General features: G+C 48.6%; 3 protein-coding genes across 9 annotated transcripts in view; 1 reads left to right on the top strand and 2 right to left on the bottom strand.

The window, feature by feature from the left end:
* Window positions 1-3,878, bottom strand: part of RUFY3 (RUN and FYVE domain containing 3) — a 32,405-nt gene extending 28,527 nt beyond the window's left edge. For 5 of the 7 annotated variants that reach the window (XM_064653735.1, XM_064653736.1, XM_064653739.1 and 2 more), the window contains exon 1: window positions 1,613-1,931. In XM_064653735.1, the coding sequence (XP_064509805.1) occupies window positions 1,613-1,916 (304 nt within the window). In that variant the 5' untranslated portion in view covers window positions 1,917-1,931. Of the gene's footprint in view, window positions 1-1,612; window positions 1,932-2,076; window positions 2,139-2,917; window positions 3,054-3,767 lie in introns of those variants that run through there. The other 2 variants (XM_064653742.1, XM_064653741.1) reach the window with 2 other exon arrangements.
* Window positions 3,879-5,294: 1,416 nt separating this feature from the next.
* The window catches only part of UTP3 (UTP3 small subunit processome component), a 47,360-nt gene continuing 35,034 nt past the window's right edge, over window positions 5,295-17,620 (bottom strand). The window contains exon 5 of the mRNA XM_064653751.1: window positions 5,295-7,997. Within this exon, the coding sequence (XP_064509821.1) occupies window positions 5,358-6,923 (1,566 nt within the window). The 5' untranslated portion in view covers window positions 6,924-7,997 and the 3' untranslated portion in view covers window positions 5,295-5,357. The remainder of the gene's footprint in view (window positions 7,998-17,620) is intronic.
* On the top strand, window positions 10,771-15,374 carry JCHAIN (joining chain of multimeric IgA and IgM). The gene is made up of 4 exons (XM_064653766.1): window positions 10,771-10,974; window positions 12,994-13,129; window positions 13,905-13,985; window positions 14,199-15,374. The coding sequence occupies exons 1-4, from the start codon at window positions 10,911-10,913 to the stop codon at window positions 14,398-14,400; spliced, it is 483 nt and encodes a 160-aa protein (XP_064509836.1). The 5' UTR covers window positions 10,771-10,910; the 3' UTR covers window positions 14,401-15,374.

Raw genomic sequence — 17,620 nt, 5'->3', positions numbered from 1 at the left:
AGAACAAGAGATGATGAAAACAAGATTTAAAGACAGAGTTGGCCCCAGGAGAAACAGAGCTCAACAGACCAAATAGATGATGATCCCTGTTCCCCTCAGACACTGCAATCACACCATCACAAACACAGAGTATTCCCAGCTGGAAGGGACCCACATCAGCCAGTCCCTGAGCAGACTGTGACACAAGACATTGCACAGGCAGCTGTCACCTCCACGGCTCAAAAGAACAAAGGAACTTCAATATGCATTTTATAAAGGTTTTTCACAAAGCTTGCACCAACAGGCACCATAAGTAAGGCTGACACAGGATAAAGCACTGCTTGACCACTGAGCCCCTCCAGCCCTTGTGAGCAAATGCTCAGTGATGCTCTGGTTTCTCCACATCTACACAGCAGCCTTCTTACAACCAAGTTTGACCAGCTCTGAATATTGTTCTTCAAGTCATCTTTTCCATCAGAAATAGCTCAAGCCCTTGCATGCACATCACAGGGTTTACGGGGGATAAAGATCTCCTGATTAGGAAAAAATTACAAGGAAAAAAAGAAGGTTTTGACAGGGAGCTGTCAGTTCCAACAAGAGTTTACCAACAGAGGGACTTCGGACTGTGAACAAAAGTTGGCACTCAGACAGTCCTTCATAGAGCTCAGAGCAAAGTCAGGGCATTCCATTTCCTTTTGGCATTACAGGCATGGACTTCTTACCTCAGTGGCTACAGCTCTGCTGAGTAATGCCTTTCAGTACATCAGCTTCCCAAGGAGAAATAAACAAATACCTACTCCAAAAATATCTGCTCCTGTGTGAGTGAACGCTTACCTGGGACAGGAGGTGGCAAAGCAAAGGCCAAAAGCTCAGTCACACACACTCTGGCCCCAGCCCAGAGGATGAAGCCGCTGGCTATTTTCAGAAAGGATGAAAAAGGGAAGATGGAAGATCTCTTCTACATGAACTCATGAGTGTAGTTTTTATTTTAATTTTAAAGCACAACCAACTACTTCACAGTACTCCAGCTTACCCAAATACACTGCAAGAATATCACAAAGAAATCTTACAAAGCAGAAAACTATTCGCCACCCAACACACCCCACACAGTGATGCACTTAAGCCTGCTCACATCTCCAGCGTGCTGTGCCTTTGCCTCGGATTTGTTCTCCCTGCCAGCACCAGGAGGGAGCCCGAGCGAGGGTTCCCCAGCCCCTAACTCCATCTCGAGTCCAGGACAGCCTGTTTGATTTCAGAGGCCGGCACGAATTCTCCCAAAGGGCGCAGGAAGGACTCTCGGGAGGGCTGGTTTTGCTGACCCGCTGGGCCAGCACGGCTCACACACACACAAACCGCCTCCTTCCGAGCTCTCACTGTCCCTTCTCCGGCCAGTCCACGCCCGCTGCCCTTCCCTGCCGCCGGGGAGCAGCCAGGCCCCCCCAAACGCTGCGGCTCCCTGCGGGGCAGGGGCACCTTTCGGGCGGACACTTCCATCGCCGCGGGAGCCGCGCCCTCCGCCGCCCGGAGCGCCCCGGGCAGGAGCATCCTCGGGAGCGGCGCTCAGGGACCCCCCGCCCGCCGCCCACCGCGCCCCGCGGGAGCCCCCGGCGCGGGGGAGCCCCGCCGTACTCACGGGCTCCGTCCGGCCCCGGGTAGCTCAGCACCAGCACGGGCAGCCCGGCCCCGCCGCGGGGCGCCGGGGGTCTCCAGAGCGCGGGCGGCGCGGCCGCGGCGCCGCCTCCATGGCCGGGGTACAGCAGGAAGAACGGCGGCGAGGAAGGGCGCGCCTCCTCCTCCTCCTCCTCCGCTGCTGCCGCCGCCGCCGCCGCCTCCCCGGGCTCGGCCCGCCGCTCCATGCCCGCGGGCAGCTCCGCTCCGGTCCCGTCCCGGCAACTTTCGGCCGGCGGCGGCAGCGCTGCCCGCTCCGCCTCCGCCATCGCCGCCCGCTCCCGCCCCGCCCCGGCCGGGAAGCGGCGCCGCGGCCGCCCCATCCTCCGCCCCCGGGGCCGGGGATGTGCTCCGGGAGCGGCTCTGCCCGGCGCGGGGGGAGCGCGGGGTGACACAGACACCGACAGCGAGATCCCGAGGGGCTCTTACCCGAGAAGCGAAGCCATTGCACCGTGTGCTGCCTCCCCCCGGCACGGACAGCGGCGTTCTCTGATCCTGGGACAAAAGGCGACAATACAAAGTCCAAGTGTATTGCTTAACATTAAAACTGTCAAATAGATTGTCTTTCAGAAGACAGGGATAAACACAGGGCACTTAATGCGGAGGGTAGTGTTGTCAGCAGGCAGGCAGCACCTAAACCTGCCAGTTTTACAGAAGACCTTCAGTGCACTCAGGTTAAGCTAAAACACGCGGCTGCTTTCTTTTCCAATCTCACATTAAAACTACAAAGCAAAGCTGTAAAGGTAACTGATTTCTGGAGGCTGATTTTCCAGCGCTGCCCCAAGTCATGCAACATGCTGCAACTAATTCAACAGATGCTTTAATCCATTTTACCAATCTCAGAGCTGAAGGTTTGAATTTCTACTTGCTAACGAGAGTAAAGCAATGTCCATCCAAACTGTGTCTGATGGGGTATTATGGAACACAACTAGGAAAGCATTAACAAAACTTACGGCAGCAGCAGGTATATTTCTCCATGAGATAGTCAATATATTTTCCTCACCCTGGATAAATAGAAATTCCAGGCTGTGATACAGAAAGCATTGTCCCCCCTCTGCCATTGTGCTCTGTACAAAGACAAAAGAGCAGCTCATACCCTAGAGCTTCCTACACTCTGCCTATGTCACTTTAAATATGAATCACTTCCATGCAAGTGCAGGCAGGACTGACTATCCCTTCGATCACCCTGCTCCAGATGAGCAGGTGCAGGGGACCTGGGGCAGGTACCTCTGTGGCTGTGGGGGCAATTGAGGTGAGGCAGAGCAGTTACCTGAGGTGAGTCCCAACCAGCATTAGGGGCTGCTGAGGCCAACAGTCCTCTCCAAGCAGCACCCTAGCCAGGAAAAGTGCCATCCCACAGCTGAAGCTTGTCCTTGGCAGTGTCAGCACCTTCTCCAGAAACTGTGCTGGAAAAGGAAAAAAGCAGCATTAACTTGGCTCCACTTCTTGCTTCTTTTCCTGATCCTTATCTATGATCCTTCCCTGATTTTACATGTGTGCATTTTCATTGGGATTTTCAAACCTGTTTGCCACCAGGGATTTCCCTTTGGCACAAGTATTTCTTAAAACAGCAGTAGCGTCCCCCCTCCCATGGGGTTAATAATCCTGGCCTTCTCATGATCACTGATACATAAAACCATACAGGAACAATATAGATGGCTTTGTCCAATCTCTGAACTAACCAAGTGGACATAATGCCCAGTTAATCTTCATTAAAGTGGGAGCCATGCTGTGCCATCTGCCGGCAGCCAGCACCGGGCAGCTGACACGCCACGTTCCCTCCGGCCTCCAGCCTTAATCCCAGTATTTCTGGGGAGCGTGTCCGTAATGGCACGCTAATTGGTTATTTCCCTCATTTACTGCTCACATGGAGTTGCCAGAATTTTGCTTGCCAGCTGCCTGGAGCTTTCCAAGGAAGCAGAGAGCCAGATCCATCCAAGACCCTGAGTGAGCCCTTCATTTTTGTACCAAGTGTGAAACATGCACAAGCAGGTGCTGTAGTAATGAGATCAGGGAGCACCTCTGCTGGATATTTTCCACATCCCATGTGATGCCTGTTACACAACACCATTCCTCGCCCGAAAAAGCACCTAAGCTGCTTTTTTTTCCCAGCACCTTACCTCTTACTGACCTCTTGGCAAAGCCTCCAGAGCCTAGCTCAGTGTTATCAGTGGCAGCCTCCATCACAGTCCCAGTTCCCAGGGGGAAAAGCTCTAGTTCCCTCCTCAGCAGGGCTGGGACCCTTCTCCCTTGGAAAGAGCAGCCAACACTGTTTATTGCTTCCAGAATAAGGGCAGATGAGTGAGCACAGATAAAGAACATTTATCCCCACAGCTCAAAGGTTACACATCTCATCTCTGGCCATCAGGGTACAGAGAGCACTGCTCTAACCAGAAGATTTGTTCAGTCCATCTGGACATACAAGGACTGATCCCATCTGTCCAGCTTAAGCTTACTAAACACCAGCCTTGAAAATTACCAAAATATTCCTGAGACAGCAGTGAACAGCATGTTCCTGCCAGGAACAGGCCTGGGGTATAAAGCTTTATATCACAACCCTACAGAAGCACATTTCACTCACAGAGGATGAGCAGAGCACCTGCATGTTTCAATTACAGCACCTGGCCTGGCACAGGGTCAGGTACACACACTCACATCTTGGCTACCCCCAAGAATATCACACACACAGAAAAAAAACCCATGATATGCACTGACATTTCTTTGGAATTACTCTCCTTAATTTCCTATGGGAAACTAACACCTTTCAGATGGTACTGGCAAACAAATCAAGGCATGGGCTCCCCATACCTGTTCCAGACTCAGTACAGGTGTTGCCTGAGACAATTTTTGTTAAACTTTAGGAAAATTAATCACTTTTTCCTCCTTTACAGCCTGGGCTGGAAATGGCCACTCACGGTCAGCTCCTGGCAAGAACTTGACATGAGGTTAAAATGCTTTTACCCACTAGAAGGCATGGAATTATTCCAAACATCCTGAAAATTTACTTGGCAGCTGAAGACATCACACCTTACCCACTTGTCCTGCAGCAATGCTACTCAGTCCTGTAGCAGCAGACAACAGTTCGCATTTATCATAGGTGAACTTTATGTGTTATCACAGACAGATAGGTAGGAGATACAGACGAGTCCTTGCTTGGCTTCTCACTGCACTCAGGAGGGGAAACACTATTTTAGACCACATGGGATTAAGTAATTTAAACAACCTAAAAGTAGTGCTTGTACATTTAAGAACTAACAAAGGAGTTAATTAAATACCATAACCACATCTCTCCTTCTGCAGCTCAACACAGGAACAGGATGGACCAGAAGACAGCAGCAAAAAGGAGAAGACAGTGAGAGCTGCTGAGCCCCCTTTTCAAGCCACCCTCAGGAGATCCATCCATCCCATCCCATCTCCCCACCAATCTCACATGGCCCATTTCACTCCCTTTGCTTGACACATCGCTTGCAACCCCTCAAGGTTCCCTGTTTATGGAAACATGACAGCACCACAACAGAGCAAAATACCTTAACACATGGGCAAGTGTGCAAAGTGCCCTGTGCCACTTGGAGATGGCACCTTCTGAAAAAAAAACAACCCCAAGTACCACCCCACCCCCAACTTCCTTAAGAATAAAATTCACAACATCCTTTACAAAACTTTTATTGGATTCAGGACTGCTACTGGCAGCTCTTATAGAAAAGTGAGTGTCACTTGAGCTTCCTGCTCTTCTTGACGCCGGCGCGGATGCCGGACAGCTCCCCGGTGTATCTGTGCAGCTCCCTGCGCACCTCCCGCACCTGCCCCTTGCGGCGGATCTTGGCACGACGGAACTTCTCCCGATGCTTCACCCTGGGGTTGCGATCGATCTTCCTCCTTTTGGGCGTGAGGCCTTTGTTCTTGATCATCTGGTAGGTCACCCCCCTCTTTTTACTGGGATCCTCTGCTTCCGACACCGCTTCTTCTCCAAGCACGTCTTCATCTCCAGGTCTCTTCCTCTTGAGTGCCAGCTTCTCCTCCATCATCTTGTAGTATTTTAGGGCAGCCTCCTCATCCAGCTCCGACTCACCCGACGACTCAGAAGCAGCAGCAGCCTGGTCATTAGCAAGTGCAGAGGCCTGTTTTGATTTGTTTTTCTTGCCATCCATGGTGAGAAACACAGCAAACTTGTTTTCCTTCCGTAACCTCTCTTCCTTCTTGTCATAGTAGCTCCTCAGAAGCACACGGACCTGTGGGGATAACTTCTGGTCTATGACAGCAAGGTCATTGATGATATTTCTGTAAGCCACCAGCCGTTCGATGATGGGGTGACTATGAACCGGCACCCTCTTGGACTTCAAAACCAGATAGAAGCTGATATTAGCACAGTAGTTCAGGTACAGATGATACTTGGTCTGCAAATAGCGACTGCCCTTCCCTTGGGGGATAGTGCCGTCTTTGACCATCTGCAGCAGTGGGTGCAGCTCATCCTTGATTTCCATCAGCTTCACTTCCAAGTCCTCCATCAGCTGCAGGAGCTCAGGGGACTCCTGCTTCAGCAGCTTCAGCTGCTCCTTCTTGGAAAGGGCCTGCAGGTTCTTGTCAATCTTCTGCCCCGTGCTATCGTGGGTTTTGCGCTGCTCAGCCAGGTAGTCCTGAATCATATCCAGCCCGTAGTCATCCTCCCCCAAGTCCTGCACTAACCGCCTCTGGATCACCTGAGCCTCCTGCTCCTCTTCCTCCTCCTCAGCATCGATCTCCTGCTGGCTCCGCTTGCCCTTGGCCTGGGCATCACTCCCATAGTCCGTGTCATAGTAAAGCTGCTTCCGCTGGCCCCAGGAGAGCTCGTGGGGGAGCTTGGTGTCCGGTCGCTTCTCCTCCAAGTCGCTTTCCATGGACAAGTCCCCATCTTCATCCTCAACCTCATTTTCCTCCTCCTCACCTTTCCCATCCTCATCTTCCTCCGCGTCTCCATCCTCATCCTCCTCTGCGCTGTGGTCCACGAAGAGATCCAGCCCCTGCTTCTCCTCCTCCTCCTCTTCTTCCTCCTCGCTGTCCTCCTCGGGCAGCTGCAGCCCCAGCACCTCCTCCTCCTCCTCCTCGTCGCCGCTATCCCCGGCCTCCTCGCCGCTGTCCAGGGCTGCCATCACGGCTCGGAACTGCGCCTCGTGGAACTGCTCCACGTCGTCCGCCAGCTCCTCGGGGCCGGCGCTGCCGCCGGGCGCCTCGTCCAGCCCATGGTCGTGCTCGGGGGACTGTGCCGGCGGCCGCAGGACGGTGCCGCGCCGGGTCCGCATGGCTCCCGCGGCTCCTCCGGCTCCTCCACACCGCCCCTTCCGCTTCCACCGCTCTCCTTCCGCTGCTCCGCCCGGCAGCTCAGCCCGGCCCCTTCCCGTTCCTGGGCCCGAGCGGGATCGGCCCCACGCCCACCATGAGATGGTGATAACCCCCGCAGTCTCCGGGGACGGGGTTCCGCCCGTGGCAGCTCTCCGCAATCAGTGATGCCACGTGGAAAAAGAGGGGGGAAAATAGCCTTTTTTTCCTCCTCGTGGTTTTTTCTTCCCCTAAAAGCACAGCCCCGTACCGTTGCTGTGTGTATGGTCATCTTGCACGAGGGGGAAGAAAAGACATGGAAAATACACCTGACACCTGAATCCACCTCTGCACTCCTTGGACCCATCCTTGTATGCAAATAGATCCATGCGTCCCAGACAAGGAGCAATTCTGCTTTTTCAACACCCGAGGACCCCACATCGGGAGGGTTTTTAAGGCAATCTCTACTTATCCACCTTTGAATTATCATCCTGTGTTTGTGTGTACCTGTCATCCATCTCAGAGCACCCAGCCCAGCCTCCCAGCTTTCCCAAGGGAAAAATCATGTTATTACTCAGCCACATGGAAACAAGTCTGCTTTGGAAAACTACAGGCAGCCCTTCCAGAAGAGCAGCCGGAATCACATTAATGTATTCCGAGCTCAGAAACCCAGAACCTGATAAATTAAGCACCCCCCCACGTCCCAGCAATACCAGTTCAGTGTTCAGGAAGTGCAGGTGCTTTTTTTCTCACCACAGAACAGGTGCAGTTATATTTATAAGTGCTCCTGTCCACCTCTCCATGGAAAAAAAAATATGTCAAGCAAATGTTCAAATTATCAGAGTGGTGTGCAAAACTTGACTCACTTTTAGGTGATTCTTTTGGATTCTGGTCGATCTGATGGCAGACAGGTCTCATTTCTAACTTCAATATGCTCCTCCTCTCCACACTGTTACCTCTGGGTCAACACTTTCTTGCACAAAGGCAGGTTTTCCCTCAGATGCCTTTTACAAACCTGTCCCTGCTGGTTTTCAGCCATCACCTCCCTGAATACAGACCTGTAGAAGAAAGAGCAACAAGTTTAAGTTGGGTTTGGTATCATTTAATTTGTTAGCCACTCCTCTGGGGAAGTTCTCACTTATACTGGTTGGCCACGAAATGCAGCTGTCCCTGGTGATCAAGCTTTGTCATCTGGCTGCTCAATCCTGCTGGGTTTTTGTGTGAATCCAACCAGAGACAGCTGCAGCCAATTCCTGCAAGGTTAAAATTCCAGATAACTTTTGCAGGTGTGACTTAGCAAAATCCAGGACTCCCTCATTTCCCTGACCCTGATACTACCATCTAACTGACCTTATTTTGTTTCAAATCTGGCCTTTCAAAATTCAGAGCCTTAACAAAAGACTAACTTGCACTTGGACTCTCATGGATTTTAATGGCATTGACGCATTGTCTCTCAACCCAAAGTTTATTTCCAAGAGCAGAAAACAGTGTACAGATATTTGAACTCTGTCCAAGACTTGCTGAAAACACCATCCGCTTCTGGAGAAGCTGGATATGTCCTCCAGCATGAGTTCAGGCAGTTACCAGCAGCTGCTCAAGCCAAAGCAGTCTGCTGTGAGTATCAATGCAATCATTGCTATCAACACAATTATCAGGGAATGCTACGGGGTCTGTTTTAATCCACCATTTTCTTGGCATCCCAGTGAGAAAGGAGGAGCAAAGGGAAGCATAGGACAGACTGTTTGTGGATGGTGAGTTATCTGGAGAGACCCCGTGCCCTGGTGTCATCCTCCTCACCCATCACAGCAAGGACACACACAGACAACTGTTCTGCCTCACTTCATCCAGGTACCTGCCAGCTTCTTACCTGGAAAATCCTAGTTCAGCCTGTCAAGACCCAGCTGGAGGCACAGGACAAGTGAAAGGAGACTGAGACTGCAAGGCTGGCTCCCATTTCTTTTCCAGTGCTCAATTATTCCTCCGCTGGCCTCTGCCCCACAGGGAGGTTGGGAGTCCAGCTCCTCACTCAGCCAGAAATGGAGCCTGGACTGATGGACTGCCAGTCCCTTGCCAAAACACCTGCTTGCCCAGGTAAATTTTTTGGTAATTCAAAATGTTACCCACTAAAAAGGGGATAGTCCATAGAAGTAACAGTCCATAAAACAGACCTTCCTCTCAAGAGCTTGCAATCTTGCTAGAGACCCCAGAGACATGCAGGTGGCTGAAGGGGACTAAAAATAGCCCTCATGTCACCATATCCAGACCGAAGGGACTGTACGCACACGTGTAGATTTAGCAACCGAAATCCAGATATGCTGAACACCAGCAGCCAGGGAAAACCACTGAAAACCACAGAAACACAGAACATAGTTCTGCTCAGTCTCTGCCTTGGGGTTAGAAAATACTCAGGTGGGGTTTTCCCTTGGATTTTCCCAGTGACATATTTTTATTAGTGTATTTTGGCAAAGCAGACCAGACCCAGCCTCCTTTGCACGTGCTTTATCCTGGTGCCTGCTTTCCCCCCTTCTTGGATAATTCTACAAAAATGCTTTGTTACAGAAAAGGGTGACTGAAGCAAATAGTGCATTAAACAGACACCCCCAGCAGCCCAGGTGAACCAGGTTTATTTACCTTCTGCAAAACTGGGGCACAGGGAACATCTTGCCACTGCCTCAGAGAGCACTGCACACAAATGTTGGCAATACCTTCTGGGAGGAGGAGAGGAAGCAAACTCAAATCCTGCCCTCCTGTAGATGTATCCATGATGAGAAAACAGGGTTTGTAAAGAGCTGTGGCAGAACCCAATGCCCTGCAAGGAGCTGGGCCATCAACCATCATTGCCCCCCCAGTTCCCACACTCACCTTGCACATAGGCACTGCTGATGTAACCTGAAAGCTCATTGCATCAGGCAGCTGCAGGGGGAGATGTGTGTGCTTGGAAAAGCTCAGGGCACAGAATCAGGGGGCTTGGAAGAACCCCGGGGTTGGGGACCCAGCCTCTGAAAAGGGAGGATAGCCTGCCAGGTGACAGGAACTGGGATGCCTGGCAGCATTGCCCAATGACTTCAACCTCTCAGAGAAGCCTGGCAAGAGCAATCAGGCCCTTGCTAAGACTGGGCTTTCCTTACAAAGTGGCCTTTTCTGCACTAGACACATACACATGCCACAGGGACAGCTCTCACCATTGCAGGTTACATTGCAACATTTGTGTGTCAGAGTTCCATAAGTGATACTAAATCTGGGACAAAAGAAATCCAGGTCCTCTCCAGTATCTTCAGGAAAAGCCTGCACACCCAGTACCTCAGGGTTTGGTTGGGACCTGACTCAGGACCTCTCACCACAAATCCCATGGAGTCCCTTTTCCATTGTCAAGGAAATACACTCCTGGATGCAGTGGGCAGAGCTGCTGGAAGAGCTCAGCTTGGCCCCAGAGCTGCTGTTGGCTTTACCTCTCTCACCCCTCCCCTCTCATCTTGCCTGCTTTGACTGCAGGCTCTCTGGGGGCAGCTCAGGCCCTTAATACAGGTTGGCACACAGCTGGTCCAAACAGGACTCACTTGGAAGCCTGAAGTGGTTTTTTAGTATGACTTAAGTGATCTTTTAAGTCTAGTTTCTCACAATTAGGAGCCAGAGCTGTGGTCCTTGGACTTTCTTACTTTAGACTGGCCCTGATGGCAAGATGTCCCCTAAGGACCAGGGTGGTTTTGCACCTCCTTGCACTCAAGCAGCTTCATTGCCTGTTAGAGATGAACAGGAAAAAATACCTCAACAAAAGCACAACCCCCTGCCCCCTTCCCCTCTGAAAGCCAGAGGTCTTGGTGCACTCACACACCTGGTTTCAGTCCCCAAAGCCACATTTCCCATGTCAGTGCAGCCAGCCGGGCTGTTTATTTTAGGAAACCCATTTGCACACACCCTTATAGGCAGAGACAGGCTCTGCACACACATTCTTCAAAAGAAGGGGAGGCAGGATGAAGAACTCTTGGTTGCTGTGCGTGGCCTTGGCCGTCTCCTTGGGGATCATCCTTGTGGCAGGTAGGTGGAAAACTGGGATTAAAAAATCAGTGGCAGGTTTTCTGTAATCTACAAGAGTCAAAGGTCCAAACTCTAAGCCTGCTCAAGCAATCATGGTTCAGTGGTGCTTGGATGCCTCTGTGTGTTTCTGCACCAGAGCTGTGTGGGTTTAGTTGCTGCCTTGAGGACAAAGTGATGTCTAGCTGCAAATTTAAACCTTGATGATTAGCCATTTCTTATCAGGTTGCTGAAGCAACAAACTGCCAGCGTGCTTGCTTGCTTTTCTGCAGTGCTAGGGACCTTGCAAGACTTATGTGCTAGATTTAAGGGCTTCCAAAACCTTCCTGGTAATCCTGTCCTATGGCTGCAGCCAAGTTATTTTTGATTAAACAGTAGTTTGTCACGTAACTCCACTGAATTTCTTGGGAACTCTTGATTTGCACTGAGATCAGTGTGCTCCCAGCACACTCCTCAGTGTGGGGCTCAGGTCTCTGTGTGACAGTCTGAAGCCATTGTCATGCACATGGTGCATCTGGTTTGCAGGATTATGTCAGTGCTCAAGGATAACCATCCCAACAGCATGGACAGCTGCATCCGTGCATTTTCTCCAGCTTTTGGGAAAGGGCATCTTATTGCTCACCCAGGGAATTCTCTTGGGCTTCACAGTGTATCACAGGATGATCCAATATTGGAAAATGAGAAATTTTGTCCAAAAAACAGCTACCTAAGTATTGAGGAGTAAGGGGACACCTTAGCACAGAAAATCCAAACTGCAGACACTTAAAACAGCATTAGGAAATTTGGTACTTAAATACCTTCTCCCCAGAGGGACTTCACTGGGTGGCATATGGAGATATTGCTGACAAAATTATATTTTTTGAGCACTGTAATTTTACTTGAAAAATAAATGGAGTTGCAGTAACTTTTTACAGTGAAGCCAAGAGCATTACACAAAGAATTAAATCAGGACAGCATTTTTAGAGCGCATTCAAAAACCCTGCATATGCATAAAATAGCGTGTTAAACTAATTTTAGAATTAACGCCTGCTCCCAAAGGCTTTGGGACAACCCCAAAGCCAATAGGATCTGACTTGAATATTGGCTTTGGATTAAGGGCTTGGAAAAAACTGCACACAACCTTATGTGGAATACAGCACAGACAGCAGAGCAAGGGCTGTGTGAAGGACAAGCCAGAGACCTTCCATGAGCCAAAAGAAAGACCAGGACAAGGAGCCAGGGACTAGAGAGGCTTTTCTGGGAAGCTTCTGCTTCAGAGAGAAGTGCTCACGTGGAGTGATGAGTTGGCAGAGAAGAAGCTTGCAGAGCAAAGAAGTGATTTTTTTCCCAAGCTAGAAACACCACAGAGAATCTTCTGCAGCAGGTGTTCTGCTGCCAAAGGCAGCCAAGGCCACAGAAACAGCACTTGAAACCAGCAGGTGAACTCTAGGGTCACTCTGAGGCACCATTTCACACAGTCTTAGTGCCATTGTCCCAGATACAGTGCCTGTAACAATCTCAGAAAACCTGGAAGAGGAGCTGATGAGACCAGTATATTATAGGGGCCAGAAGGACCAAAGCTTTTAAGTCCAAGTGACTCCAAAGTCCTTTATAGACATGATTAACACAGTTGTTTTCAGCCTAGTTTTTCTTTCTCTCCGTGATTAAACCAAGGGGCAAGCAGAGCAGGCAAGTCCATCTACTTGCCCAATAAGGCAGCATTGTACAACACCAGGAACATTCCAAAAGCCTCTGGGTGACACATGGGATGTTTTAGCCTGTTTTGACCGAGTTTCATATTATGTAGCATGCTGACAGTGTGGGAGACATACTCAAAGAGGGAAGAAACAGCTTGGGTAAGAAAATCAGGACCAGAGTTTTCCCTGCAAAGCACAAGCATCATCAGGGCCACCTGCCCTTCCCTGGAATCAATCCAGGTGCTGTATTGGTGCCCTCCTGGCATTCTCATCCCTTGGTTTTCTGCTAGAACAGCTTTCACAGCTTTTTTCCTTGACTCCGGGGTTGCATGTGCTGTGCTTGCAGGGTACCCGCTGGAGCCCCAGGATGAGGAGTATGTGCTGGTCAATAATAAGTGTCAGTGTGTGACAATGACCTCCAAGATCGTCCCCTCCAAAGAAGACCCTGATCAAGAAGTCCTGGAGAGACACATACGTATCCTGTAAGTGGCAGACAAATACTTCATGGAGGTGGTGAGCAAGTGATGAAGTGTTCCCTTTTCTGTGCACTCTTTCCCATGTCCTGGCACTTATGAAGGGAACAACATATCCCACAGGTTGCTTTCTGTGGTATCCTAAACACTTCCCTTTGTTTAGTGTTTTTCTACCTCATGTGAACCTCTCTGGTGTTTGTCCCTTCAGATACAAAAAGCATCCCCATGTTTTAAGCAGTCCAGTAGTAACTTCACAAAATAGGCTGGGGAAGTAGAGTGTAACATGCCAACAGCTGATCTAATCTGAAACCAGATGAGGCCCATGCCAATGGATACTTCCCTATCTGACTGTAAGTCTGGGAAAATAGTTAAGGCCTAAACTATCAGAAAAGCTTAATGCTATGAGACAGATCTCAGTTCAAGAGTAGGACTTGGTCCTGTCCACTCCCACAAACCTAACTGAAGAGTGTGTGTGTTTGGGAAACAAGGACCAAGTTCAGGCTCAGAACTGCAGGATCTCTGGTAGAGCTCACAACAGGAGAACCACTAGTGAAACATTCCTGTCCATGTCCTGCAAGTCTCCCAGGCATCTACCAGCTCAGAGTTTAACAAAAGCAAACTGTCACCTTGAAAGTGGCCCTCACAGGAGTTGCTGCAGTCCTCTTGGGGAGGGTCAGAATGGAAATAACCCAAGGAATGAGATGGGAGTTTAGAATTGCTCACAGGAGAGAGGACCCTGTGTAATAAGCAATTTTCATGAGTCATTCTCCTCCTTCCTTTGCAGAGTCCCTCTGAAGGCTCGAGAGAATATCTCTGACCCCTTGTCCCCTCCCAGAACCAAATTTGTCTACCGAATCTCTGAACTGTAAGTAGCTTTATTTACAGTCTTAATTTCCCAAGATTTAACCCACAGCAGCTCGAAAAGGTGCTTAAAGGCTGGGAGTTCCCATATAACACCTCGAAAAGCTACAGGACTCTGCTGGCTCCATCTGCAGATCAACAGGAAATATTTGGGTTTCACCAAGGGCATGTTGTCATCACAACTCTTCATACTTGTTCTGTTCTCCATCTCTTGCAGCTGCAGAAACTGCAGTCCTGTAGAGGTTGATCTGGGTGGGAGGATCGTCCAGGCCCAGCAGGGCAACTTCTGTGATGAACCCCAGACCTGCTACACCTATGACAGAGAGCAGTGCTACAGCTCCCCTGTGCCCTTCCTGTACCAAGGGGAGGTGAAACATGTCCCAGCAGCTCTGACACCGACATCCTGCTACGCTGATTAGGTGAACCCCTGCTGTGCTGAAGCCTGGCTGCACTCCCTGTTCCCCTCCCAGATACAGGTGTAGCACCCTAGTACCCGGGTGACAGAGTCCCAAGTACCAGTCCCTACAGCAATGCCAGCTTGCCTCTCCATATTTTCAGCATCAGACTAGTGCCATCTCCCAAGAACAGCTCCTGGTTGTCATCAACTCTGTTCTCATATCCCTGGCACATACCTGCAGTGCCAGTACATGTCTCAGACATGATCACTGTATAGACCAGATACAAATCAGTGATCCCCTCGAAGCCAAGGGAACCACACTGATTAACAGCTCTGGGGAACCTGTCCTTGACAGTCCCCTGTGTGTCTCCACCTGAGCAAAGCTGCCACAGACATCAGCAGGAATGTCTGTGCACTTCCTAAAACATCTAAAACAAACCTCTGCACTATCTTCATGCAACACCTTTGATCATGTTAGCAGGATTTGTGCCCCCCTTAGAAGGCTGTTGTACAACCATATTTTAGGGACAGGAGTTCACATTTCAAAGTTATTTTACAATTGATGGTCCTAGACCCTTCTAGCACTTGGACATCTGCAAGCTTTTAGTTCTCACAGATTCAGAGAAGATCAAAAGATGCCGCTACCCTGAAGTGTTTTGCAAAGTTGCCAAGACCTCAGCTGTGCCAGGAAAAGCCAACTCTTCCGGGAGATGTTGGGCAGTTCACTTCCCATGCTGCTTCACTGCTACTGCTGCCTTCCTCCACCCCTGCTCCCACTTGAATTACTGAAAAAAAAATTCAACCTGGCTCAAGTTTCTTTTCTTCCTTGCTTTGCATTTAAAGCTTAAAAAAAAAAAAATCTGTGAAGGGGGACATGAAGTGCAAGAGCAGAACCCTGGTTTGGGATTCAGAATTGGAGTAATGAAATAGCAAAAACCTTATTCCTGTAGTTGTAGCTTTGTTAGTGCAATATTCAATAAAATTTTGTCTGCATCACTCTGTGTGTTCTATTTCAATTCAATAAGAAGACATGAGACACAGCCAAGCCTATAATCATATTCTTTTCTCCTTCACAAGGAATCAAACTCTCCCTAAATAACTGCTTATACTTACAGGCAAAGTATCCTAAAAACTCAGAATAGAAATATTTCCATGCACTTGCAGAAACCCTGACAGATTGGGGCTGAATTAGTTTATCATTATCTGCATCACTGAGCTGTTTCAAGGCCCTGTGAGTCAGGGCAGGATCAGAGTCTCAAAATCCAAACAGCACTTAAAATTACTGTTGAAATTGCAACCCACAGATCATATATTTTCCTCACCACTGAAAAAATGCCTTTAAGACAAGCAAGTTAGGAGACAGTCATTCATATATAAGGTGTCTGTCCTGAAAAAAAAACAATTTTCTGGGGGCCAAGTTTTAAAGAGCAAAGGGGTAAAAAGGACAGAGACAAATTATTCTGAGGTTATATCAGTCATGGAAAATGAACATTTGCAAAACATGATTTTTCCCCTCAAGTAAGCCAGTTAAGAAAAGCCAAATATCAGGGGAGACAAAGAGCCTCCTATCAGGTACTGACACAGCTGTACCCATTGCAGTGAGTAGGTACTAAGCTCACCAAAATTTGCCTCAAAGACATTTTCACCTACAGAATCCTGGTGTTCCCCAGTCTCAGAGTATTGTGATGTTACAAGTTAGCAGGTCACCGAGAGGCTGCATTTCATCCCCCACAGGAACTTAACCTTTGCCCTCTGGCATTTACTCCAAATGTAGTAAGAAATATAAGCAAATTTCTCACTCTAAAACTGAATTGCAACATGCACCTTCACTACCCCTTATTGAAACAAAACCTGCAACATATTTTTAGCTTAGGTAGAATTAGACATTAGATTGGTTACTACTCAGCACATGGTGGTTTTAACCATTAAAAAGTGATTTCCAAGAAGTTCCTCCCTTCAGAGAAAGGCCACAGCAAGCAAAGCTGAGGCTGAATATCCCCAGTGCCACCCAGATTCCTGACATCAGCACCACTAACCAGGACTGTTCTTCTCCCACAGGACCTACCAGTGACTGAGCATTTCTTAAGCCATTACTGTAACATCTCCCTGTTCTGATGAACAACAACACACAACTCCTGTGCCTCAAGCCTGTAAATAATTTATGAGTCACAATCCAGAAATAAGTATTTCTGTTGGACTTAAAGACTTGCCTGGGGTTTTTTTTTAAAGGAAAAGAGCACTAACCCTTTTCTTAATTAGAAAATTACAAGTATGAAGTCCAGAAAGACAAACTCCCTACAGCAACAGAAGGCCAAGAACTGACACTATTTAAATGAAATGCTGGCAATCAAATACACTAAATGAGTTCAAGGAAAGCCTCCCAGACACTGTGAAAACTCAAACTCTACAGCTCCTGTCTGAATAGAAAGAAGGGGGCTGACTACAGCAAAGGCAAAACAGAGCCAAGACCCACCCATGATACAAACAACCACAACAAAAACAAGGAAAGCCTTTTGGTCTATAACACAGCCAAAAATGTTTTTCACAAATGTTATCATTAAGGATATTAATTAAGCCACTCTAGTCATCACAAAGATACAATATGCTTTCTATCTTGCTTACAAAACAACATAAAGAGATAAACTTATACTTCTTACCTTAAAGTGAGCAAGCAACCTCCCTGAGGAACATCCACACACCCCACCACCATCAAACTGAAGTAGTAAAGCCCACCTGTCCTGAGTTTAAATATTCTTGGCCTAATTAGCTGGTAGAAATCAGACCAATCAATGTGCAGGGGGGCAAGGGGCTCAGGGTATAAAAGCTCAAACCCAGGCCTGTTATCAGTCCTTGCTTTCTTCTGTGTTGGAGCAGTGAGGGTGTGGTAAGGTATGTTTTGGGTTTTAGAATACTAATTGGTTGCTAAATTTGTGGACTACTTTTTTCTGGTGCTACTTGAAAGTCAGGTTGATTTAAAAAAAATAATTTTATAATGTTTTCTGATACGGATGTTATATTTTATGGTGATTTAGTGTTGTGGTTTCCTTCAGCAAAAATTTTGTGAAAAGCTTATATAGCTGATTTTTATTGTAAATGCTACAAGAAGGGTTCTACTGTGTACTGGCTGCTTAAGGGAGAGTGGGTTTGCAATATAAAAGTTAGCAGAACTTTAAAAAAGCTGGTTAGCTAGATAATTTCTAATTTCAGTATGTTTGTGTATGGCTGAAGCGAGTTGTTAACTT

Source organism: Pseudopipra pipra, chromosome 4, assembly GCF_036250125.1.
Source record: "Pseudopipra pipra isolate bDixPip1 chromosome 4, bDixPip1.hap1, whole genome shotgun sequence".
Taxonomy (NCBI): Eukaryota; Metazoa; Chordata; class Aves; order Passeriformes; family Pipridae; genus Pseudopipra; species Pseudopipra pipra.
The sequence above is the reverse complement of the archived record's forward strand: the minus strand, read 5'-3'. Positions and strand labels throughout refer to the sequence as shown.

Coding starts and splice junctions, on each gene's coding strand:
- JCHAIN (XM_064653766.1), top strand. CDS start 10,911: ATGAAGAACTCTTGGTTGCTGTGCGTGGCCTTGGCCGTCTCCTTGGGG. Junction 10,975..12,993: donor GGGGATCATCCTTGTGGCAG/GTAGGTGGAAAA, acceptor CTGTGCTTGCAG/GGTACCCGCTGGAGCCCCAG. Junction 13,130..13,904: donor GAGAGACACATACGTATCCT/GTAAGTGGCAGA, acceptor CTTCCTTTGCAG/AGTCCCTCTGAAGGCTCGAG.